General features: G+C 45.2%; 1 protein-coding gene across 3 annotated transcripts; it reads right to left on the bottom strand.

Annotated features, from left to right (window-relative positions):
• On the bottom strand, positions 1 to 18,936 carry LOC149360296 (uncharacterized). Of its 3 annotated transcripts, none has more exons than XM_089572259.1 (10): positions 18,801 to 18,936; positions 17,677 to 17,879; positions 15,479 to 15,680; positions 14,782 to 14,885; positions 13,202 to 13,404; positions 12,210 to 12,378; positions 10,455 to 10,730; positions 3,966 to 4,110; positions 2,315 to 2,587; positions 1 to 176 (listed from the first exon to the last, which is right to left on the bottom strand). In XM_089572259.1, the coding sequence occupies exons 2-10, from the start codon at positions 17,797 to 17,799 to the stop codon at positions 49 to 51; spliced, it is 1,623 nt and encodes a 540-aa protein (XP_089428385.1). In that variant the 5' UTR covers positions 17,800 to 17,879; positions 18,801 to 18,936; the 3' UTR covers positions 1 to 48. The 3 variants fall into 3 exon arrangements, with proteins under 3 accessions (XP_089428385.1, XP_089428387.1, XP_089428386.1); XM_089572261.1 differs by having other exon boundaries at positions 15,479 to 15,608; XM_089572260.1 differs by having other exon boundaries at positions 17,677 to 17,819; positions 18,801 to 18,891.
• Positions 18,937 to 24,711: the final 5,775 nt, after the last annotated feature.

Below are 24,711 nucleotides of genomic sequence, written 5' to 3'. Positions count from 1 at the left end.
AAAAAGTACGCCTTGTTTATTTGGGGAAGCCAACGTACATTTTGTTTTCTACAAAGGGCTTCTGCTTGCACATTCTTGTACTAGAGCGGTGCGGCTGACTTTTCCAGTGTCTGTCTTTGGCAGCGAGTCGGAGAAAAACACGCCTCCGTGAAGATTTTTATGTGGAGCTAGGTTATCTGTAAAACAAAAATGAAGTTCGAGAAAACTTACAACAAATCTGAGGACAGCAGAGAAGCATTGCTGTCCTGAGTAAACAGTGCGTTCGTTCCCGAAAACCAGCCATAACCCAAATAATGCTTGTTTTCACGGCTACTGCTTTTTTTTTACCCATATAAACTGCATTAACAGTCACAGGGGGATGTGAGCCATTTTCGATATTCTTTCCAGCGTAGTTCAAGGCCAACCGCACAGGGGACGATTGGCAGTCCTGTGCAGTTGGCTCGACAAAATCTGATAAATACACCTCGAGGCCCTCACACGGTGCTTGTAGCGTCTACTCTAATCGAAAAAAAAAATGAGGCAGTTTTATTGGTATTACTCTCACATGCGATGCCACATTGATATTTTCGTTAATTACGCGCAAGCATACCTAGCAGGGAAAACAAAAAACACATAATGTTGAATGAACACAATCTGTACACGAGACAATGAGGCCCGCGTGACATGCATGCAACTCGCTATTGCGTTTTGTTTTGGTCCTTTGTGCGTCTTAGAAATTTTACAGCGACTTACACTTCTTATATGACCACTGCATATTTTCCTTAGATTAGTATTTGCCATATGTCGTGCATTCATGCTAATAATAAGTACTTTGTATCTATGTATACTTTAGTTTTTAAGTTTTGTCGCGTAGAATAGTTTATTTTTATTTATTCCCTTTTATTACATGGTGTATTGATTAGTTTCTCTGGTACATTTTTTGTCCTTTGTCCCCATTACTCAATGCCCATCTGGGCCCTGTAAAGTGTTATGAATGAATAAATACAATGAAAAAGAGAGGAGGCTCGAAGCTGGCCTGAGCACTTTTACTGGAGTTGTACCCGCAATTTCACGCAGTCACTCAGCACTGTTATCTACGATAAATAAACGTCAGAATTAATTTTCTTTTTACTTTTTGGTGTTTTCGGCGACAGAATTGTGGCTTGATTCGTACTTCAGCTGGCCGCAGCGAGGCTCAGTGGTTATGGCCATCGGCTGCTGACCCGAAAGACGCGAGGTCTATCCCGGCCGTGGCGATCGAATTTCGAGGGAGGCGAAATTCTAGAGGCCTCCCGTGTACTGTGCGATGTCAGTGCACGTTAAAGAACCCCAGGTGGCCGAATTCTCGGAGCCCTCCACTACGGCGTCCCTAATAGCCTGAGCCTCTTTGAGACGTTAAACCCCAGTAAAAGAAATGAAACGAAACTTACTCCAACTAGGCTCGTGTTCGGCTAAATAAGAATCATACTGCAACATTTTAGCTCTTCGTAAATGTATGCCTTCATAACGTGAAGGATCGTCTATGGACGGTGTTACATATCATCAGAAGAAACTGTTACGTATGTCAGTGGACAGCCAAACGCAGAAACTGCCTGCTTGCATTCCAGGAGTAGCAGGAGTCGGGAAGCATAACTGCGGTTCAGGCGTGACGCCATCAGCCTGGCATTGCAGAGCAGCCAAACGCATGCTTCGGGCAATAAGGCTGCCTGGAGCCTAAGCAAATGAAAGAAAGAAGCCCGCGAGTGGAATATGTCTAATAAAGTATGGGTGACTAAGTGCTCGAGTCGTTTCCTCTACAAAGCAAAGGATAGATCTCATTTCTAACTGCAAGTTTTCTCCCTGTCGGCCACGAACATTCTTCTTTGGTCACTGCAGTCAGTCTGCTTTCTGGTTACCCGAAATGACACCGGCATTCACTGATGTGCCAAAAATATTTTTTGGCCATCATCATGTGATATATTTGAGATTACAACGTTTCTTCTAAGGTAACCGGCGAATTTCCTAGGCTGTGTAGAAGGAGCGTTAAGCACTGTGCAGAGAGCTGCCGTATCCATTTCTGCCATGTAAATAAGCCTTCGTTAAGCCTTCTCGTCATGAGCCCAACTCGTCCTCGACGAGTCTCAGAAACCCGACATGTCGCCTGGTCAATCTCTGTACTCGGCGTCCACTCCCACCCTGACCTCTCGCAACAAAGGGATTAGGCCGCGTCTGAGTTTTGGAGTTTTTTGGTGACAGTGCTCGAAAGCCTAAATAGTTGTTGGCAGTAGAAAGAACACAAACCAAAACAATGTATTCGCAAACTGAAACATATAGTAACCTGTCCCCGCGCGCTCACCTGCGACAGTCGCCTTGATGTTTTTGGCTAGATTTCCAATGTCGCACTTGCTTCTGCAGTAGTCCTTTAGCACGACGACAGCAGCCGGGACCTCCCCGTACTGTGCCCTCGGCAATCCCACGACAGCCACTTCGGATATGTAATCCGAGTGCTCCTCAAGGATTAGTTCTTCAAGCTCCGCTGGAACAACTTGGTTATCCATGCACTTGATCATTTCCTTCAGCCGCTGTATGATGTAAAGGCGGCCATCTTCGTCGTAGTATCCCGCATCCCCTGCATTGCATCGGGCCATGAGCTGAGGAACGAGCATGGCTGTCTGTCAGTAGCAAGGTTACTGCCACTTTTGCAAAGTTCAAGCAGCTGACAAAGAGATCTAATACATACGCTCATGAGAAACATGACTATTGTTGCTAGAAGGATTTAAGCTTCTATTTTTATTCGGCTTTTCATAACAACTTAACATGAAACTTGCGGGAAGGCATGGCGAGGAATTAACATACGTAGCCAGCGCTGTTTCGCTTCATCTCAAGTCGACTCGACTTGGCAATGGACAAACTATGCCTAAGTTATCAGGGTCACAAACCAATTTCAAACAAATCTTAAACACAGAAATCCTAGAAAATTTCGGCAATATATGTCAAAAGTCCACATTTCTGCATGTATTTCGTAATCAAAGACAACCAGGATGTGCAAAGGACGCTCATAAGCGATGATCGTCAGTGCGCACAGAAAACAAAATCGGCAGTATAGCCCAAAAAACAGCGCTACAAGCTACAATGGAGAAAATGTGTCGGTGCTTTCAGACTCGACCCCACCCCTTCCTTCGGAAAAACGAACAGAAAAGCCGTATCAAAGGTAAGAAGAATTATTCAAACCTGGCAACACCTACTTGCCTTTGTAGCCATTTCTGGGGAATGTTTAGCCGGGAGAAGGAGCAGTGTAGAAGTTCAAATACTTGCTCAGCTTATGTAGCAATCAAATTTCAAAAGAATTTAATGACTAATTCCGGATATAAGATAATATTTCTCGGTAACTGTCCCTCTTGTGTAGCTAAAATTAGTGCAGAAATCTGTTTCTCGCGGCTAATTTCGGCCCCATCAAGCACACCTTTGTCTTAAAATGACAGTATGTAGAAATTTTGATATCAAACGTTATGCCCTCCGAGTAAATCTACCACTTGGACGAGTTCGGCTAACTCCATTTTCTTCAGCTGCTCATCCCTCATCAAATACCACCACCTGTAAATGCGCACCCAAACTAAACCTAATCCGAATACCCCCTCCCCCCGGAACTGAATATTCCCATAAAGTACACCCAGCAGGAACCTAAGAATCACCTTTTTTAAACATTTGAAAATCGGCTGCTGCTCCGATTAGCTAGTGAAAAGTTTAACTGAAAAAATCTCAACAAAAGTACGAAGAGCCTCGAGCGCTCTCGGAAAACACTAGTATGGTGGGGATGTGGGACAGCGTTAACTCTCCTCACAGCATGCCGGGTGGCCAGGGCATCCTTGTTAATTTTAGCAAGGGTGCTATACTGAAACAGAGGAGCCTAATTCTGCGATGTTTAAAACAAATTGTGTTCTCCTTGAGGGTCATTCGCTTTTGTGCAGCACCTATTGAGTATTGCCGTAGAGGAGCGCTCAACGCACCTGACTTGCACCATCCCTCCTCGTCAAACAGTTCAGCGGTCTCCTTTGGTCTCTTGTAGTACTCCTTGAGCACAGTCGGCGTGCGAAAGCATATCTCGCCTGTCTGATTGGGGCCCAGCTTTTGCCTTGTCACCATATCAACAACCTGCGAGACATTGCAATGTTACCTTGAGAGATGATAAGTATACAATTCCCTGGGAAGATAAATTATTTCCTTGCGGTGAATTTCATCGGCCGGCAGGGAAGGCTTTCAAATTCTTTTGAGCGCCCCAAGACCTCAGAGAATTAAGAACTCGGGGTGCTCATATGGGTATACACAAACAGAATCGCATGGGTGAAATAATCCTGCGCCATTATCAGCGCAATATCAAGTGTTGAACTGCCACTGTCATGCGCGATGGCTTCTTGCAGTAGCTTCGAGTGGAACATGCATGCATATGTGGAACATGCTACAATGTCTATTGCCAATGAAAGTTTAGGAATAGTTTAGGAATGAAAAATTTAGGAATAGTATGTGCAATATGAAGAGACACGTATCATACAGAAACCACAGATACACACATGACACACATGACAGGACCAGCACCTGTCACCATGAACCAAGCAGTCAAACACAAGTTTTTCATGTAGAACTTAGGACCCGCTATCTAGAACCGTCAGTCCAGTTTTGTTCATAGCTGACGAAATAAAAACACGATAGAGAGAAGGAAGAAACACGAATTTCTTGGCAAATGAAACAAAATAAAAAAAGGAAGAGCAGCCTCAGAGTGCCCATTTAGCACCCTGAGGCTACCCTCTATCTTGTGTACCTTGTTATGCATTTTCAAAACAAATTCATGGCACAGCAAAACTGGAAGAGACCAAGCAGATATAATTCTATCTCTAGCTTAATTATTCACTCGTTAGTATTCGATTGTGAGTGATACAAGGTCCCTCAGTATATGTTCCTTTCACTATGAGTGATTGGCAGCTGCCAGTCACGCCCACTACCTTATGGAACGTCACTCCTTAAAGCCGAGTATCGTGAACAGTGGTGAAGACAAACAAGGCATAGCAATAGCGCCTGCCTCACTTTTCGTGTATGTAGCAATGTTACCAAAGTGATTTTCCACCTAACAAACGTCGTCTCCGACACAGATACTTTGTGTTCATGAGAATCCTCTTGAAATCACTATAGTGTCACGTGAACAAGATCATGCCACCAGTCTCTATCTTCAATGCGGGGTAGTAGCAGAGGAGAGGAAGGCATCATAATACAGGGTGTTCCCGGAAAGTAATGCGATTTTTACAATAGAAAAAAAAATGATTCAGGATATCGTTACAAACGTTTAAAATTCTTCGAAGTGATCCCTTTTAACATCTATACATTTTTTTTCAGCGACTCTGGCATACACTGTACGCATCCCGGAATGCCTCGGCAGGAACCTCGTTGAGAACCTTTGCCAAGACGGTTTGGATCGCTTCGATGTTACAAAAACGGACTCGTTTTCAGGGCGCTCTTGATTCTTGGAAACAGGAAAAGTCTGCCGGAGCTGGGTAAGACTATAGGGGGGCTGAAGCATGTCGCCAAGTTGTGCTTGGCGAGGAACTTCCATACGCGGAAAAGAAGGGCGGCTAGGAGCGTTGTCGCCGTGCAACTACCAGGTATCGGAGCTCTCTTTTCGCACTCGGAGAACCCTTTTCCTCAGTCTCGAGCGCATCCACGTAGTAGACAGCGTTGGTTCTCTGCCTTCGCAATGTCATCCTTTCCTGCTCTTTTTTGCCTTGTTTGGGCAAGGGGACTCTGAGGTGTGCCATTCGGAACATTGGCGCCTCGTCCCAGGCTCGTACTCTAATAGCCATGTTTCGTCGCTCGTAATGGCACTGTCCAAAAAATAAAGTTGAATTTGCAAGCGTTCCAAAAGTTCGCTCGCGATCCCCACTCGGTTGCCCTTGGGGTCGTCAGTCAAAAATTTGGGGACCAGCTTGGCGCACACTTTGCGCATGTTCAAATTGTCACTTACGATGTCGTGCACGGTGGTTTTTGGAATATTGAAAGTTTCTGCTACCATCCGCACACTCATTCGACAATAGGTCTTCAAAATATCACGAACTCGAGGCACATTTTCGCCACTTTGGCGCCGCTGATGGCAATCCAGAGCGGGATTAATCATCGACGTCTTCCCGGCCCGCCTTAAGCGCCTTCAACCACCTTGAGAATATCACAAAACAGAATTCCCGTAGGCTTGCTGAGTCATGTGGTAGGTGCCGGCAAGACCCTTATCGAGTTAAGCACAGAAGTTGATCGCCTGGCGTTGTTCGCACGCGGACGCCATCGCACGTCTTGACACAGAACTATCAGTAGGCACACGGAAACAGTGATCCAGACAATTCCAGAGCTTGGCGCAGACTTTGTTATGCGGTGAGCAAAGCTGTGAGATAAATTTGAGATAACTGGTGCCCCACCTATTAAGCTGGCCGATTGATTTGCTCACTTCAGTGTTTCCCCGGCACTTTCGAGCTTCATAGGCCTGCCATATTGTTGCTTATATTTCTGGATTTACTGCTTGATATCAAATGTCTTACGTTTGCTTGGATTGCAAGGGTAGTCTCTGAAACAATTTAAAAATCCTTATAATGTAACCTGCACTTTACAACAAGGTGTAAAAAAGCATTTAAACCTCAAATATGCAGTGCAGCAAAATCAGCGAATAGCTGCCTCAGCTTAGCACAAGTCGCGTGCACAGCGGCATCGCGGCCGCGGCTTGCTACATGTCGCCCAAGGTCAATAGATCGCCTCGAAGCCGGAGCGGGAAAATATGACTGCTGGCGCCCGAAAGCACTGCCATGTGCTCGAAAGTTTTTGACCAAGCTTTGCTCTGTTCTGGTTTGAAATCAGGTGTGTTCAGTGCACACTGATTGCAATGGAACCGATGTTGTACTGCACTTATTTGAAGAGCAATATATCACGTGAAGAGACCACTTTTTGTAGATTCTACTGTAACCAATTTCGCTTATTGTTTGCAGAGCTGGCACAATTGTCACTGATCGAAGTACCTTAACTCATTTACGCCTAGCGTCCTACATGTACAGCACCTATATTTTGTACTTTTAGCATAATAGTTTGATCGGTAAAAGCTTGTGCCCGCTATCGTAGGTTCATGAGACTTTAAGCTTTTCCTGTACAACACCCTTAAAAAACATAAGTGAAAGGCAGTAAGAGCACCGCTTACTAACTGTGGCTGCGTTTTACTACGTTTTTACTAACTAATTATTACGCTCCTCAAGGTAGTGAGCACTTCCTACCATTTACCTATTGTTGCTAGTTAGTTCCTTGTGAGTAACAGTTTCATTAACCTTAAAATGCGGTCATATAATTCAACTGACACAGACTATTGCGAGAATAAAATTGTTTTGCTATTAAACATTTACGTAGCATTCTGCCGTTAGGTAGACTAACCTGCTTATACAATCGTAACCTCATAATTAGGGCTGCTACATTGGCTCAACGCATAAAAGACGCTAGCCCATAACTGAGAGTCAGATTTACGGAGTGGATAAGAATTTTTTTCCTGTGCACGCGAGTGCCCGTGTCATGCTTTTGTGACCCTTTCTGATTTGCGTTTTTCTTGCAGTCTGAACTTTTGTGTGTGTCCGGTAGGGCTGTTTCTTTCCAACACCTGAGATAAATTGTACAAGTAATGCGCGATTTCTCTAATCATAAGGGTGTGATTTACTTGTAGCACAACTTCGTAACTCCGACTGGTCTCGGGAATACACCTAAATCAACATATAGCTTTATTTTTCTAGTATGCACAAATTTAACCAGCCACGCCAATACACGGTGTGAAGAACGTAGCAATGCATGCGGAGACAGTCTCTACCGATTGTCTTAGAAAAAAAGAACTAGTTTTTTAATTGTAACTCTAGTGCTCCTCGCTAGGTTGTTGATTGCGATAGTTACTTTCATAGTTCTAATTTTACTACCTTCGTTTACTAACAAGGTAGTATCCGTGTCACATTTAACTCGTTGGCAGTTACTTCGGGAATGCAGTCACCTGTTTTTCAAGATATACCGTTGTGCTTAGTGCGTTGAGCTTTTTGTATTCTGCCCGTTCAGAATGATCCGCCAGTCTTCTATGGGCTTCATTTTAAGATTACATCCTACCGACAACATTGTGCTTCTTCATGAAGAACAAACTTCTTCATATTGCCGAAAGAAAAAAAAACTGTTCATGATGAGAAATGCGATCATGAAGTCGGTGTTTAATATTTCGAAAGAGAGAAAAATAGAAAAGAAAATTATTTCGACCAATAAAGGGAGGATTCTCAAATCTGAAGTGAAATACTCAATTTAATGTCAAGAAATGTTGAATTGTTTTAAGATTTCTTATGTTTTGGCATATTAGCAGAGTGATTTACACAAAAAAGGTAGGAGACACTATATTTATTTATTTATTTATTTATTGTACCCTCAGGGCCAAAGGCATTACAGAGGGGAGTGGGTTAATTAGTATAAAGAAGAGTGAATATAATACAGTGAAAACAGGTGGTACAAAATAAATTTTCTCCAGATTAAAACAAACAACATTCACAAAGCGTAAATAACATAAAATCAATGTACATAACGCAGTGGAAACAGATATAACACATGATCAACTTCTTTCAGAATAAACAATGTTAGCTATTGCGTCGTGAAAGGTTTTGTTATCTGCAATGGCTGCAATATCGGGGGGAAGCCGGTTACATTCCACAGATGTGCGAGGTAGATATGACTGAAAAGAAGATTTGGTGTGGCATGTTGGGATGCCAACCTTGTGGCGGTGATCGATGCGACGTGAAATGTATTCTGGGGGTGATATGAAATAGTCGTGAAGCGTAGCGGGCTGATATAGCTTGTGAAATACTGTTAGGCGACCAATTTTACGGCGAGATTGTAACGATGGGGCTGACACGTTAGATTTCTTGGCTGTGATGCTTGCCGTACGGTTGTAATTAGAAAGAATGAAGCGAAAGGAATTATTTTGAACTAGTTCCAAGGAATATACAAGGTTATCATGTGTAGGGTCCCATATTGATGCTGCGTATTCTAGTTTAGGACGTATAAGTGTTTTATAGAGTACAAGCTTAAGAGATGAGGGAGCGGTTGAGAAATTGCGACATCAGTACCCTAACATGCGGTTAGCGTTATTAATAACGTAGTCAATATGAATAGACCATGTTAAATTTTGAGTGATATGAATACCTAGGTACTTGTATGTTTTTACCCAATCAAGAGGAGTGCCGTTAAGATAATATGAAGGAAGAGCGTTAGGTGCACGGGAAACACGCAAAGCTTTACATTTATTGAAGTTTAATTCCATATTCCATGTAGTGCACCAGTCTGACACCAAATTGAGGTCTGTCTGGAGAGTGTCAGTATCGTTAACGTTATTTATTTCCCGAAATATTACACAATCGTCAGCAAAAAGGTGAATGTTGGAAGATATAGGCTATTCATGAGAGCTGTGCGCCGTTAGAAAGCATATTTGCCAGTGTGCTGCAGGGTAGAATCTTGTTCGAACCGTCATAGGCCGTACATGGCGGCGACCGGCAATTTTCCTCACGGGTCCGTCGTCTTCCTGGGCGGACGGCGACACCAGTCATTCTGACTAGCGCCAGAGTGGAAAATGACTAGTGTGCGTTCCGGGCTCGGCAGTGTGTCCAGACGTGTGGACCAGCCCGACACCTCAGAGGCTGTAGCCTGCTTTCGCTGCCTCAACGTCCCAGTGGAATACTTCGGCCGCTTGTGAACTGTCTCGTCGTGGCCGTATCGCTCTGGCCGTAGCATGCATGCAGTGCCGCTGTCTTGTGAAGACCTAACTCCCAGGATTATGCCTCAGGTAACAACTCCTCCCCGGCTTTATTCTTCCTCCCTACCCCCTTTGTGTCACTCTAATGTGTACTGCATATGCTATACAAACGATCATGCACTCCGCAATGATGTTTTTCATAGTATCACATCGGCTATTGCTCAAAAGAGCCCTGACTGCGACAAGTTCAAAGCGTTTTTAACGAGTGCGGAGGATGCAAAAATATACTTTCCTGAGAAAGTAACATGAAGTGCCGAAATTTCCTTATTAAGGCCTAAAAGGTTATAATATTAGATCCCTGAGGCTACCTTCAAAACTACCTTTTGGGCTTAAAAACAATCCCTAAGCTCCCAGTACTGAGTATCTGAGTGAAGTAATAGACAATCCCATTGTATCTGAAAAAAATCTCGGGCGGAATAATACATTTATTCCGTTTGGACGGAATTAATTCTAAGTTCCATCAATGAACGTGCTAAATGACAAGTGATTTTTCTGCCCAGCTGGACATATTTTTGGTAAATTTGTGTTTAGTGCGAAGGAGATAAAAGCATTTGGGTATAGCTATTGGGGTGTCTTGGTCTTCATGACAACCTACAGGGAAGAAACAAGCGCAGGCAAAAGCGCACTTCGCTCTGTTGCGTTTGTCTCGGGCGCCCACCTTGATCTGCGTCCACGGAGAGGGAAAGCCGACATCCGTCCCACGGGTAGCGTAGATGGAGGGCGAGCAGAGGATGCCCATGGACTCGGTCATGGCGTAACCGTTTACCACACACTTTAAGTCACTGAACACGGCTTCCAAGCTCTTACGGCCGGCCCCCGTGAGCATGCTGCCACCGGTGCCAATGCGGCGCACGCCCGGAAGGCGGATTCCCGTCTTTTGCATTTCGGCCACCAGTGAAGATAAGTGTGTAGGCAGGAGGGTCAGAGATGTCACCTAGAATGAAAGGTGTCGTGTCAATGTCACAAGTACCACGCTATGAAGGTAAAACGCCGATGTTGACGCGAAATGTGCAAACTGAGGGGGCTCATTACCGCGAAAGAAAAAAAAGTTTTGACCGCAGAGGTGGTCTAGTGGTTGTGCATCCACCTAGAATGCGGGAGGTGTGAGGTTCGATCCTCACTGCCGCCGGGTACCTATAGATACAAGCTTTCCCCCGGCCTGGTGCCCGGCTTTTTTAGCGTGAACTGCTTGGGAAATGGGTCTTTGACCGCTCCTTAATTAGACAAAACCCAGCGGGCTCGAAACCCCACTCGCAGTCATGGTATGTTTTCTCATAAAGTGTTTTGCATAGTTTTCCATTAAGCCTGCTGGCACATTGCCCACAAAGCGGTGGGCAGTTTTCCACCTGTCCACCTCGGCAGGTAGTCCACCTGCAGAGGATTTAGACCGACAAACAGCGGTAAATGCTGCGGTTGGGGATTTTCCTGCTGGCCCAATAAAATCTACGCAGACAGGCAGAGCACAAGCTATCAACTGGCGGAACTCATTCTTTACCCGACCCACAACTAACTAGGCCTATTAGAAGATATTCTCAGGCTTATGAAGATATTGAGCATGTTTCCTGTTTTTCTAATCCCCAAAGCAGTGTGATAGGAAAGCAATGTTTAGAGCTTTTCAACAGCCAGCCACACATAACCGTTACCTCAAATATTTTTACCTAAGTTTCTGCGAAGTTATTAATTTTATTGTGCAGACCTCCCATGTGTTACCAAAAAATTTGCCATATGCTTCAGAAAGAACGAAGTCAGAAAGCGAAAACATGAAACAACCTGCATGTTGGTACAAAAGTTTTAAACAACACTAGAAATTTCAGAGGAATAAGCCTGGATGCTATTACAAGCCAACAGTTTCCAAAATTCCTCACGGGAAGCAATCGCTACATTGACCTGAAAAAATTTACATTTCCCATCTAGAAACATCACATCCTTAGTGATAGAGAAGTGTAACGAAGTACAAATTGGCGCAAGATGCACAACCCCAGTCGATACAGAATATGCACAACGAGAAATAATACGAGGCATTAAGAAGTAGAGTGGCTGTAATCGTTCAGAGAAAATTGTTAGATTGTGCCATAGCTCATTTTGGCATTGGTAGCTAGGGCAGTCAATACTACCACGAGGTCACGGTGGTTTGCCCAGTTACTGTAAGCAATCCATCTTCCTTTCTGTGAGCCCATCGCTAATCTCGACACTTTTTTTGTTTATGTGCAAGACACCCCGCAGCTCAATGCTCTATAACACTACGCATACATCGCACCAAGCCCTTTGCTTTTTCTGGAATCATTTATAGTACGATGGTCTGCAGAAATACACATTACTGGAATAATCTCTCTCTTTTTATGAATTTCTGCATAGAAATAGAAAAAGAATTATCGAAGAAAATGTGAATAAAACCGGATGCCGGCCACAGCACCTTATACTTTGTGATGACCTCGCTGATTCGATGCAGACTGGCGCCGAGGGATTCCATGACAACAGTAGTACCCAGAAGAACACCGAAAGTGTAGATCAGAAAGCCCGAACCGTGCATGAGGGGTGTCGCAGCAAGCGCGACATCAGTCTGGTCCCAGCCAAAGCACGGTCTGTGAAAGCACAAAAAGATATGAAGATGATTTTATATCAACGATGGCCAGCAGCCGCTTGAATAGCGAGCAGTAGGGGGTGGGGGGGACAGCCAAGCAATGCTTTTGCCGAAAAAAATTTGCCACTGTAGGCGACAGGTACTTAGTGTGCACAAAAAGAAGCATATAGTCTATAGGATGCCTGATGACTTAGTACGTCGTCGTTTACAGGTGCACTAATTACGCATTTAGTGTTCTTCTAATGGTTCAGTGAATGTAGTAACAATTCTATGAGCGCCAAATCATGCTAAATATTGCTGTTAATCGCTTCGTGGCGAATCGATATAAGTGTGACATGCTATTCAGGACTTTAGTAGCACGTTGTGCGACTCTTCATAGATACAGTCAGGCGCGCTTATTGAAACAGCCTGGTTGAAATGATGTCTGCCCTATTCTCTCAAGCAGCATTTCTGACCTATCCAAGAATATGCCCCGCCAAAGCTGTAAAAAATTGTAAATTTGAGCATAGTATTTGGCAAAACGGGCTGTTGTATTTATTTGCAGTTCGCACATACCCACGTGAGTGCATGTGAACTATGAAAGGGCTCTCAGCTTCTGTTTATACTGCTATATTTATTTAGTCATCAACCACTCCTTCATTGTTTGCTTTTCTCTTTGCCTTTCCCAGAAGGTCGATAAAAGAGCGCAAGTTATGATGGGCAGCGTTGAGCTTACAGCAGTTTTAGGCTGTAAATTCCATTCAGATCTTTATCGGTGCTAGTTTCTATCATGGAATGCATTGCCATGCAGCGTCCCCAAGACTTCAAAATGTCTACACAATCACCCTGCAGTGGCGATATTGGCCACGAAGCCGTAGTGTGTGGTGACGACCCCCTTGGGGAGGCCGGTGGTACCGGACGTGTAGCAGATGCCAAGTACGCAGTCTCGTGGGTCCGGGATGGGCACCTCTCGGAAGGATGCTTCGTCCAAGTCTCGAAACGCAGCTGTCGACACGAAGCCTTCCGCTGTACCCGTGGCGAAGAGCCCCTGTACATGGGATGAGCTGTACTCGACTGACCATAGAGAAATGCCCAGGTAGCCTGCACTCATTTCTTGTTTACTGTGTACCCTAATTACATTAAGGAAGACCATGTACATTAAGGAAGACCCATGTGAAGTGAAAATGATTTTGTGCAGATTGCAGTGATGTGATGCCACGATTTCTTGAGAATTCCAAAAAATAAAAAGCAAGTAGTTGGTGGAATCACTTTAATGTCATGAATTCACGTAGTTGCGCCTTTTCTGTGGGTGAATAAAAAATAACTGGAAAGCTGTAAAATTTAGCCGAAATCAGTGCACGCTCTCGGTCCGAAGGCTTAGAATGAATACCGTGGTTACGTATATTTTATCCTGTATGACGCTCGAATGACATTGCATATTTCCCTATGGCTGATGTTTAAGCAAAAAAAAAACTGCAAGGAATGGCTAAGTAAAACGTGCACAGAGGGACCCTATGCACAGGGCGGCGCTTAATTTCAGTATCCGTTACCGCCAGATTGCTCACAGCGGTACTTAGGCCGACAGGTTTTAAGCCCGCTCTTAACATCTCCGACCATCAAGCTTTTTCTAATCCAAAGTATTGATAAATGCTTACTACTACACATGCTAAGTACAAATTCATACCGCTTTTGAATTCCTGCTAGAAAAAAGTTTGGCATTGTTTACTCCCGGTTATACCGAATATTCGACCACTGGCATTTTGGCAATAGCCCGGGCCGAACTCGACGCCGCCATCGTGTTGGGCACCCTCAGTCATGATTTGACATCGATTATGGTCCATAGTCAAGCAAGGTCAAATTTAAGGGAGAGGGTAGGAGGAGAAAGACGAGGAGACAATGGCGGGGAGGTTGACCGGGATATGAAACCAGTTTGCTACCCTGCACTGGGGGAAAGGGATGAGGGGTTATAATGGTGAAGAGAAAAAGGAAATATAATGAAAATAACACAGCCGAAAGGGTTCGGCAAAGTCACAGCCTGTAATTTCGGGGGTATAATCAGCTTCAGAGGACGCTGCACGAGACCACTTCACTATCGTCACAGCCAACCCCCCACCACTTGTTAAACTGCATCACACACTCGCGCTGTGCATTACAGAGCGTCGTCTACATCAGCTTCCATCTATTCCGTCTGGCTACACCTCCCGCTCATCGTCGTCTTCTGCGTAACAAAAATCTGTGGTTTCGCACTGATTCCCTTACCACACTGATACTCGCGCCAAAAATTTTGGCTGGGGAATCCACTATACCTGCTTCTTTTCTGTCACTTGGAGGCCCAAACCGATTTTTCTTGAGTGTAGGTCATCACTGCCGCTCTTCACAGAAAGAAAAATGCGACGCAACGTCCTTTTGAATTATGCTAACTTACCTTTATTTGTAAAGACCCTGCCGCCTTAGCACTCTTCTCTGCAAAAGTCGGTTCTGTCAGGACGTGGGTGCTGTCGCTGTCACTCAGCTGGTAGCGTAATTCGCCTTGACACGCCAAAAAGGAAACCAATATTTACTGGCACGTTCACGCAAATCACAACGACCTTACGAAACTGATGTTTAAATTGGTGTAATTGCCTTCAGTGTGTACTATGCAAATGGTTTAGAAATCAGGGGAAGAATTATTAAAATGCTTGCAAATAAAGGTGCAAAAGACATTTTCACAGAGGAAAGGTGGAAAGGTGAGGTGCAATAAGCCGCATATGTTCAAGTGATATCGCGGGTACGCCTGACTGCCGTTTTAAAATGAACTGGAGATAAGTGTTTAGCAACCGTATTTTTCGGAGAATAGCCCACTCGACGTTCCGTGTTCACATGCGCAAAGCCGGTGCTACTTACTACTGCAAGCGGTAGCAAGGACACAGGTGACTCGTCAAGAAGGTTTCAAGCATGTTTCGACGCAGCCATTGCAGGAGGCTTTACCACAAGTTTTATAAAATGCATCAGGACATGTTATGGAGATCAATGCAGGAAGCTAATATAAATTAAATGTCAGCGCTCACATCTTGACTACACAGGTGGAATTCTACAAGCAGAAAAAGTATCGCGTCACTAAGCCATACACGCAGTCGACTTACGTTCGGTGAGTGATGTTTTAGACAGCACGATGCTTGCCCCAGCGAAAACACACGCCCACATGGCAGCGAAGTTTTCAACGCTGTTGCCTAGGTGGACGCACACCCTGTGGCCAGTCCTCAGGCCATGCTTCTGGAATCCGGCGGCGTAGCGTTGCATGAGCACGAAGAGCTCTCTGCGCGTCACCATGACGGCTGCATCCGCCTGCATTTCGTTTGTCTCACTCGTGTTCGAGCTGTCATGCTCGGAGGTTACGAAAACCGAACATTCCAACGCTATAAGATGACATATTCAGCAGAGATTGCTCTGCGTCGTCTGGCATTTCTTTCCCTACCAAAGCCAGGAACGCACATTCCTCGCTTACTGCCGGCAACCGCGTCAAAGCAGACAACTATGAACGATATTAATGCGTAACAACGAACAGGAAAAACATCTTTTCCGCCATGCAAAAAGCTACAATTTCTCTCGATATACAGTGTGGGCAGGTGTCCGTTCAGATGTGAAACCTACATTATGGGTCACATATATCCCTGTAACTCCTCTGTTTCGCTGCTAGGCACCCCATCGTATGTCTTTTGAATTAACGGTTACCTTGTCGCAGCTGAGGCTAGCTTCGTCACATTGTGAATGACTGCATGTACTGAGAAATGAAAAAGCAAGAAAAAGCAATAACTTCTCATAATACTGACAGTATTTGCTTTGAGGTCGTGATGCACTTTATTACGGCTTTTAAGAGAACAGAGCTAAAGTTCCGGCCAAAGAACATAAGGAAATGCTCATTTAGTTATAGGTGGACACGCAAATAGTGCACACACATTGTTAAGAGTATGGTTTAAATGCGATCGGTCATGGAACGCACATGTGTAAAAGTTAGGTGTAGAACTAAATAAAGACGTTGGGTGCCTCTTTTAACTTTGTTTTTACACCTCTTTGTTTAATGAAAATATTATGCGTTATTTTATTCAAAAATATCACACTGCAGCCTATTCCGCAGAACCGTGAATAAATAAAATTATGCCAGGTTAACAATGTTCCAGAAAAACATATCGAGCATTTCTGAAAATTAATGAAATCGACCCAAAGATTTACCAATGCATCCCCTGTTCCCTAGACATGATATGCTTAAAGCTGATCAAATGTCCCATCGCAATGGAAAAAAAGGTGTACAGAGCGGCGCCTACGCTTTCCTCAGTTCGAATTTGTTTTGATCGCTCTTTTACTTCGTTGTTAAAAAAAAAGACGTTAGAGTCGTCCTAGAATGCATCACGGCCTACCCTAGCGTCTTTATCCTACCGCCGAAGTTAACGCCTGATGAAGAGCAACGCGAACCAAGGCGCGCATAGGTTCCGCTCTGTTCACGTTTCTTTCCGTCGCCCCAGTACCATTTTAGAGCAGCAAAGTACATAAACAATAATAAACTATTAGAAAACCAAGTCCAAGTCACTCAGTGGGTACAGCTTCCTCAAGGAGACATAAAACTATATGAATAGATACCAGTTATGGCATGCAACACGTAAATAACTAGGTCCCTGTTCTGCTGAACAAATTACGAAGCAGCACGGATTTCAGCTCGCATATACTTAACTGTTCACTGAGAAAGTGGGTGTTTTAAAGTGATTACGGAAATGTCGCAGAATATAATTTTTGTACGTTGTTTTTTTTTAAGTCTAGAAGCACTGAACCGATTGCACTTTTTCACGAGGCCGGCTGGCTTCCCTGCTGCGATATTGAGTGACATGCGGCGTCGCTGCACTTATTTGTTCTTTAACTTTATTTTTCGGCAACAGCGTCCCTCGATTTTCTCCCCTTACTTCTTCCCTTGGTTCTTCCATGTTCTCCCCTCCCTTCATTATCTCATCTTCCTCTTCTGGGCAATTCAATCGCTTACCTAAGACGGGCTTCAATAGCGCGACGGCTGAACATGGGCTCCGTATAACGCCCACGCCACAAAACGCCCTGAAATAACCGTGATAAACGAAACGCGCAGCCTAATTGAATGAGCACGACAGGAACACATGGTATTTTATAACAATTTAAACAGATCATTCAGCGCCTGTCTACAATGCACAGATCTTTGAAGTCTTCCTGTGAAGTATGGAAACGATGACGCAGTGTTATGTTCTGCTGATTTGTAATGGTGCTCGAAAGTTCACGCACACCTTTTCCGCATTTACTAAAGTCAGAGGAGGGAAATATTTACCAGTGCCGGCTTGTTGGGATCCTTGAGAAGCGCCTTCTTGGCAGCATCGTAGAAGGAGCAGCAAGGTATTTCAACAGTTGGGTAGGGTGAGTGCACGACACAGTCTTCGATCCTGGCCTTCATTTTAACCGTAGAGCGACGACCTGTGGCGTTGAGGGGATTTCGATGCGGCAACGCTAGTTGTGTTCTTGCGGGGTCTATACCTGCCAGGTGGCAAGGTAGGCAGAAAAAAATGTAAGTAGTAATGAGGCACAAGTGCCTTCTAAAGAGACTAGTATTAGCTTCTGTTGGTAGCGAAATCGTCTATTTTCTCGATGTCATAACTAAAAGAATGGTGACTTTTCACTAATAGGTTAATTTGTGATAGCAAGCCGCCACTATACTCCATCCCAGAAGCAATAATAAAACACTTCACCTGCTGCTAGAGGCAGTAGGGGGTTATATGCATACACTTAAAAGCAAAACACGACGTCTACAGCGTTGGTGAATTTCTCCGAAACATTGATTGCATTAGAACGTTGCTATCACACTCCCACCTAATATATTATTGCCATCATGTGATCTAGTCCAGCGAGTCAGTCACGACCGTATATGGTATAAAGGCGCCGGAACTTTGCTCAAATTCGTGAGCAAATTTCATTGTGTGGTACATGTGTCTTCTTCTAGGCTCTTAACAAGATAGGCATGAAACCTGCCACATATTTAACCGCTATCAAGTTTATTTTCAACTGCGTCACCAGCAAGAGGCCGGAAAGAGACACGCGCTTTTTCTTGAGCATGACCAAGAACATCTACCTCTCCGAAATTACTGCCTGTATCAGTTAGCTTCCTTTCCTGAGTCTCTTGATTGCTACAGTTGTCTTTTAGTAGGAGAGAGAAACGATAAAAGATCGAGGCTTTGGATATTTTATCAAAGTGCTTAAATTAGGTTAAACTTTTACCTTTCCTGATCTTTGAAGTCATGCCGCTAGAGCCACGCCGACGAAACCCCGTGATCTCAAGAACGACCAAAGTACTGAACCCGTCATATTTATACGGCTGGGAGCGCATTGCCATAGACGTAACCAGTTCAGGAGGGAAAAAAATATGGTGGAAAAGCTCGGGAAGAACAAGCTCACACGTACCTTCATTGCACGGTGAAACGTGGTGAAGCGTTGTTGCCGCAGAGCCAAGACAATACTACTCTCGACACGACGCGGCAGGCAGCTTTCTGGCTTGCTGGGAATCTTACCGGAGGTATTGACTATGATAAGGAGTGGAGAGCCTCGGTTCGCCATGATAAGATAATGACGACCTGCAGATGTGGACTGAGCGCACTCCTCAAACAAAGGGCAAACAACACGCAGCGAACTGCTTGCGCACGGAGCAAACTGAACTTGTTGTATATGCCAACAAGAAGGCTAAATATAATAACACATGACCCCATCTTGAAGAAAGAAGACGATCAATCTGGATTAGAAAGCGCGGTAAGGGTGATGGGAAAGAAGGTTCCCCGCTGAACGAAGGCTGTGTTCGTGTTGATAAGCAGCGTGCTGCAGAGCACCTCTCATTGCCGGACAGATTAAACACATGTAAGTGCAAAGCGATGCGAACGGCAGCTCATGAGTGACCAAGTATTGCGCAACACCATTGCTCCTCGCGTGCGTTGAAGGAGGGGAGAACATGATCCAGCACAGAGTCATTGATATGGAAGAAAAACTAGACGTGCTAAAAGTTGCGCTTGCCATACATCCGAAGACGCAGCTCAGGCTACGCACATAGCACATGACGAAATGAGCCGAATGAGTACCAGGCGTCTCTGGATCAGGAAATACAGCGGTACTGCTTAGAAGTGACGTTTAGTTCATGGAAAAAAAGCTATTAGATTGAATTCGTTCACAAAATTCAGCTCAATCTCAATAGCATCATAAAGAAACACGGACGCCAGCCCATGCATGCGTGATGTCTCCACCTTCGCAAGGACTGCTCCTATTCGGAGCGACTCACCGTCCCTTCCAGGCACCTCATGGCCCGAAAGGTGTATCCACTATAGCATACTGCTATGGGTGCACCTCCACGTACCCACCGGTAGAAATGCAAATGCCACCTACGAGCCTTCGTGCACTGACCTCCACCCTGGAAAGGTGACACCCCGCTGAAAAAGATGAGAGGAAAGAGTGAAAGAAAATACTCGTATCACAGCAACCGCGTCCGCTGAAGTGAAGACGCTGGCTGCGACAACCCCCAAGATCTCCACCTTCCTTGCACAACAGTGCTTCTGTGTTGCGTGGACGAATTTGCGTTCCTGCTTGCTATTGATCTTTTTTATGCGCTCAGATATTTTCGCGAGTCTGCCCAACGAGTTTGCTTCATCTGTTTCGAGTGCCGTGTTCTAATGTGCCAAAATATTTTTCTGTTCAGGAGCAGCGCCAATAGTGTGTATGGCGATTGTTGTTTTTGTGATAGGCTTCTGTGATACGACTCGGGTGAGTCATAAAAACGCAATGTTTTGTGGGAATAAACCTTAGATGAAAGTTGGCCCCTGTCCCGTTGTTTTTTTGCCTTACCTGTCCTTCTGTCCTTTGCGCGGTCTTCAGAAGCAACCTTAGCTACGAACCAGCTAGCCCAAACCAAAGTACTTCTTGAGAACGATCACCACCGTCGTAACGACTGTCAGCTTCCGTTCGCGAGGACAGCGCGGACTTGAAGCTTTAGCATAAGCGCCGCTCATAATTGGTTAAAAAGAAATTTTTTCATCTGCACCATTGCGGTGGTGCACGAGGGAAAGCAGGTGAACGGGCGCTCGGTAAAAAGTAGCGACGCGCTAATGTTGGAGGAAGTGGCGATTGCACTGGCCGCCACCCACTCCGACGCAGCGCACATAATGTCGGACTCGCAGCAGGCCTACCGAAACTACGTGCGGGGTAGGATAGCGCCGCTCGCCCGCAGAATACTATTGGCATTTGAGAACAATTCGAATTCGGCTATGAGTAAAAAACAGGTAGTATGGGTGACCGGTCACCAGGGGGTTGAGGGAAACGAGGCCGCTCACGCGGCTCCCCGAGTGTTCCTTCCCCCGGGTTCCACTCAATTCCCCGGTTCTGCCGCGGCACTGATACCGATTCCGCTAAGCTCTTACGCGGATACCACAAACCATTTACGCCTCTGCAGGAGGGTACTCCCGGGACCCGCCAAGGGTCTCGACAGAACTGAGGAGTGCCACCTCAGACGGCTGCAAACCGGGTATTTCCTAAATCCCGCCGTACTAAAACACGTGGACCCGACTTTCACGGGCAGGTGCAAATTCTTCGGGCAGTATGCTGACCCATACCACATGGTGTGGGCTTGCCAGTTAAATAAAAATATAGCAGTTATAAGTCAGCCAACTAGAGAGGGCTGGGAGCTAGGCGGCCCTGTCCAGCTCGGACCTGGAGGCCCAGCGGGCCCTGGTCCAGAGAGCACGGGCAGCGGCGGCAGCCAATGGCGTCCCGGAATAGGGACTGCCACCCAGGTCCACGACCATCCACACCTCCCTTTACCAATTCAGTACAGTGCAACAATAAATGTTTTCTCCTCCTACTCCTCACCCGAATATTCTAAGAAATACAAATTAGTGGTAACTATTGAACTTTAGAACGTAAAACTTCAATAGTAAATTTTTGTTAGCCGGCACGTACAAGACTTCTTGCATCATCTCACAGTTCTTACGAACTGTAACATCAGGGTTTGTAGGTGAGCACTTCAGAGATCAGAAGATCTCGTTTTTTTGTTGATAGACATGGCTTTAAAAGCGCAAAAAAAATTATATTACTAACGGGGAAATTCACTAACGAGTGTATCAAAGAACCTGCAACGAAGCTCTGTATTCTGGCCAGAAAATTGATTCATTTCGCTACAAACTTGAGAAAGCGGCCCACCCAGCATAAAGAGAGCGCTAAATTCGGTTGAAGCAAATTAATGGTTTGCTAGCTCTTGCAATATTTTAGGATAGCCTGAGAATTCGCAACGTACACAGCTGAGCGCAGCTTTTGTCAAGAGTTATGAGTCCAGGGGTTTTTTGTGAGCCATGCTATGTCGCTGTTGTCGGGCATCGCCAGCGTTCCAAGTATGTTGAAGATTAGTAGTGGTCTCATCGTCACGTCTGGGACTGACAGAACTTAACAACCTTGTTACATGAGACGCACTACATCCCTAGAAGCAAACCACTTAGGCTCTCTGCATTTGATAAAGACTGTAAGCAGCCGCTGAAAGTATTCAGAGCATTATTTATGAACTAATAATGACGGCGAGTGCTTTGGACCACCCGTAGGCCTCCCAAAAGAGCCCGCACACGTACCACTGGGTGGCCATTGTGGCCACAGTGCCTTAGTGGGTGCATACGACGCGCTTGGAAGGGCCCGCAGTATCAGAGGTGTAGCTGATGCAGAGGACAAAGTCTCGAGGGTCCTGGATGGGAACCTCTCGGAATGAGGCTGCATCCAGGTTCTGAAATTCCCCCGTCGAGACGAATCCTTCCACTGTACCCGTCGCAAAGAACCCCTGCGCAAGAAATGGAGGAGAGACGTACGCCCGGAAGGTCTTTTAGCAGACCTGAGTTGGCTTCGTACTCTTTTTCGTGCATAGCTAGCATTTGTAGACCGTGCACAGAGCCTGCTCTTAAAAAATGCTAAAAACTATTTTCACATGCGAGCAAATTCCTATTCAAGGAGCGTGTTTGAAGTTTGGTCCACATTTTTGCAAATCTCATCCACCTGTATTGTTCCACTCTAGATTATATTGTAGACTGACGTCCATTTGGGAAATGATAAAAGTGGGACCACCTTCTGCTGGAGCTTGACAGTGTCACGCAGACATCACGCAGACATGCGGTAAGTGCGGGTTCGGAAGATCTTGTAGACTCCTGCCTCTAGAAGCGCTCACGCTGGTTCGTTAAGGCACAAACCCCCTGCGCATCCAATCCAAGCTGCTTTATTTTGTGGAAAAACGTTGAAAACTTTCAACGAAGCGAAAACGTTCTCCACGGTCCAGTCTTCTCTAAAGTACCAGAAGTACAGCGGGCACGGCGACAGTGACAGACCATATAAGCCGTGCACTTCAGGTAAACCTTATTCTTTTTTTTTGTTTCGCTTTTAAAAGCTTCGATAAGTTGGTTAGAAGTCTCAATAATATTATCGTTTTTTTGTCTGTGAGTTGCCTTTTTGTTTTCTTGCGCTTACATGTAGAGAAATCTCAGGGGTGCCCTTGAGCCGCCTTTCCTTGATGCGGACATCGAAGAGGGCACTCTGCAAGCTAAGTTAAAACGTACTGAGCCCATCGATACGTTCATTGTGTTGAAGTCGCCGTATTCTACAAAAACTTTTTTATCTCAAACTCGTTTTAATGTGTGTACTCAAATGTCAGTTCCCAGGCACGAATTTCAGTTGGACTTAAAGGCGCCTTTAAAGAGTTAGTCACGCACCAAGAAATTGTCGCGAATCGAAACAAGAAATCTTCACAACGCTTCACCTTCCAGAAGAATACGTCGCCAGTTAGCGGTAAGTAAATTATTTTACAAGAGGGATGAATGAACAAAGCCGATATAGGTGAGGTCACTAAATTATTGCATGCCTCATTCGATCTGAAAGAATCGGTGTAAACTGACCTTGAAATAATGAACTTAGACCACTCGCATTTAGACCTGTTGATCAACTCGCTCTCATCCTACCATAAGCTAGGCGGACCGGTAAGCTAAGTTGGTAGATTGACAACTTCTGTGAAGCAGTGGTCTGGGGTTCGAACACAGAGCTGAGAAGAATTTTTCAGCAGCCAAGAATTTTCTTCGGATGCGGCGAAGTGTTCCTTTCTAGCCATATCGTTGTGCTTGCGTGGTTGTTACCCCTAAACACTTCACAGACTGACTAACAGCGCGCTTTTGTGTGGTGCACTTTTGTGCACCACACAACTTGTACGCTGGCCGCAACTTGTACGATAGGCGATATGAACAGAGTATCAGTAGGAAGTCAGTGCATGTTGTGCGCTTTGTTCTTTGATCACCGCGTTCTAATGCAGTATTTAAACATGAAGACTGCTTTCTCTTTGGGGTCAACAAGTTAACGCGCCTGAGAGAAAGGAACGCAGCAGTCGCTTAACATATTCCACCGCCACTCAGCCGCTCCGCTGGGCTCGACTTGCTGATAACAAATCTTCTGAGTCACAGAACATTTTTCATCTGCGAGTTTCACAGGCCTCGGATGAACCAGCGACTGCTTTCTTGCTCCGGATCTCACGGGAAAGCGAGCGTGTTTTCATACATCTTTTATTGCGAGCCATGAGGTGCACGCGGGAGAGCAAAGCCCTGCATGTTTTACACGCCAAGATTAAGCAGGCGACTGATGTTATTTTTAGTTATCTCTTTGGACGCGGTAACCATCCGCTCAAGTAATCTCCTGGAAGTTTGTCTCGCGCTGCTTGGCACGGCATAGAGACGCCGACCACCGCTGGAACACCAGTTTCATATAGAGAAGGAAATTTCCAGACTTTTTTCTTTTACCGAGGTGACATGACCAGACGCTTCCTCGGTACACTGCTGACAGCGGTTAGGCCACTCATTCAGATACATTTAGCGTGCATGTTTCATTCGTTCCGTACTCGGTCTAAAAACGCATAAACACTGCAGCGCAAGAGTGCAAACGCATGTTGCGTTTTCCTATTTTAGGGCGTCTTTAAATGCCGGTAAAAAGGATCACGTGGGATCTACGCTGCTAGAAAAAACTGGAGGCGATGTTTGATAACTCCCTGTTCAGCTTGAGGCGTCGTCGGGCCGAAAATGAATATTAGAAATTTTGGCAACTAGTGTTAACAAAATGAGTGAGCAAGCAGAGTTAATATTATTGAGAGCTGGGTGAAGCGACTGCTAGAAACTTGCTGTTATTTTCACCCATCACGCTACACAACTTGCATTATGTTTTAGCTCGAGTTACATGAGAAATTCTACAGTTGGTCAAGCATTTGTGCTCGACCACAGATATCTTAGGGAACACTTTTGTTTGCTCGAATTCACCTTTATTTCCAGGTCCG

This window comes from Amblyomma mixtum, chromosome 2 (genome assembly GCF_055824585.1).
Source record: "Amblyomma mixtum isolate Tamu chromosome 2, ASM5582458v1, whole genome shotgun sequence".
NCBI lineage: Eukaryota > Metazoa > Arthropoda > Arachnida > Ixodida > Ixodidae > Amblyomma > Amblyomma mixtum.
The sequence above is the reverse complement of the archived record's forward strand: the minus strand, read 5'-3'. Positions and strand labels throughout refer to the sequence as shown.

Excerpts from the sequence above, each read along its gene's own strand:
- LOC149360296 (XM_089572259.1), bottom strand. The coding sequence starts at position 17,799 with ATGAAGGCCAGGATCGAAGACTGTGTCGTGCACTCACCCTACCCAACT. Across the intron at positions 13,405-14,781 it reads CAGGGTCTTTACAAATAAAG|GGGCTCTTCGCCACGGGTAC; the intron begins GTAAGTTAGCAT and ends TCCCATGTACAG. Across the intron at positions 177-2,314 it reads CATCAAGGCGACTGTCGCAG|ATAACCTAGCTCCACATAAA; the intron begins GTGAGCGCGCGG and ends TTTGTTTTACAG.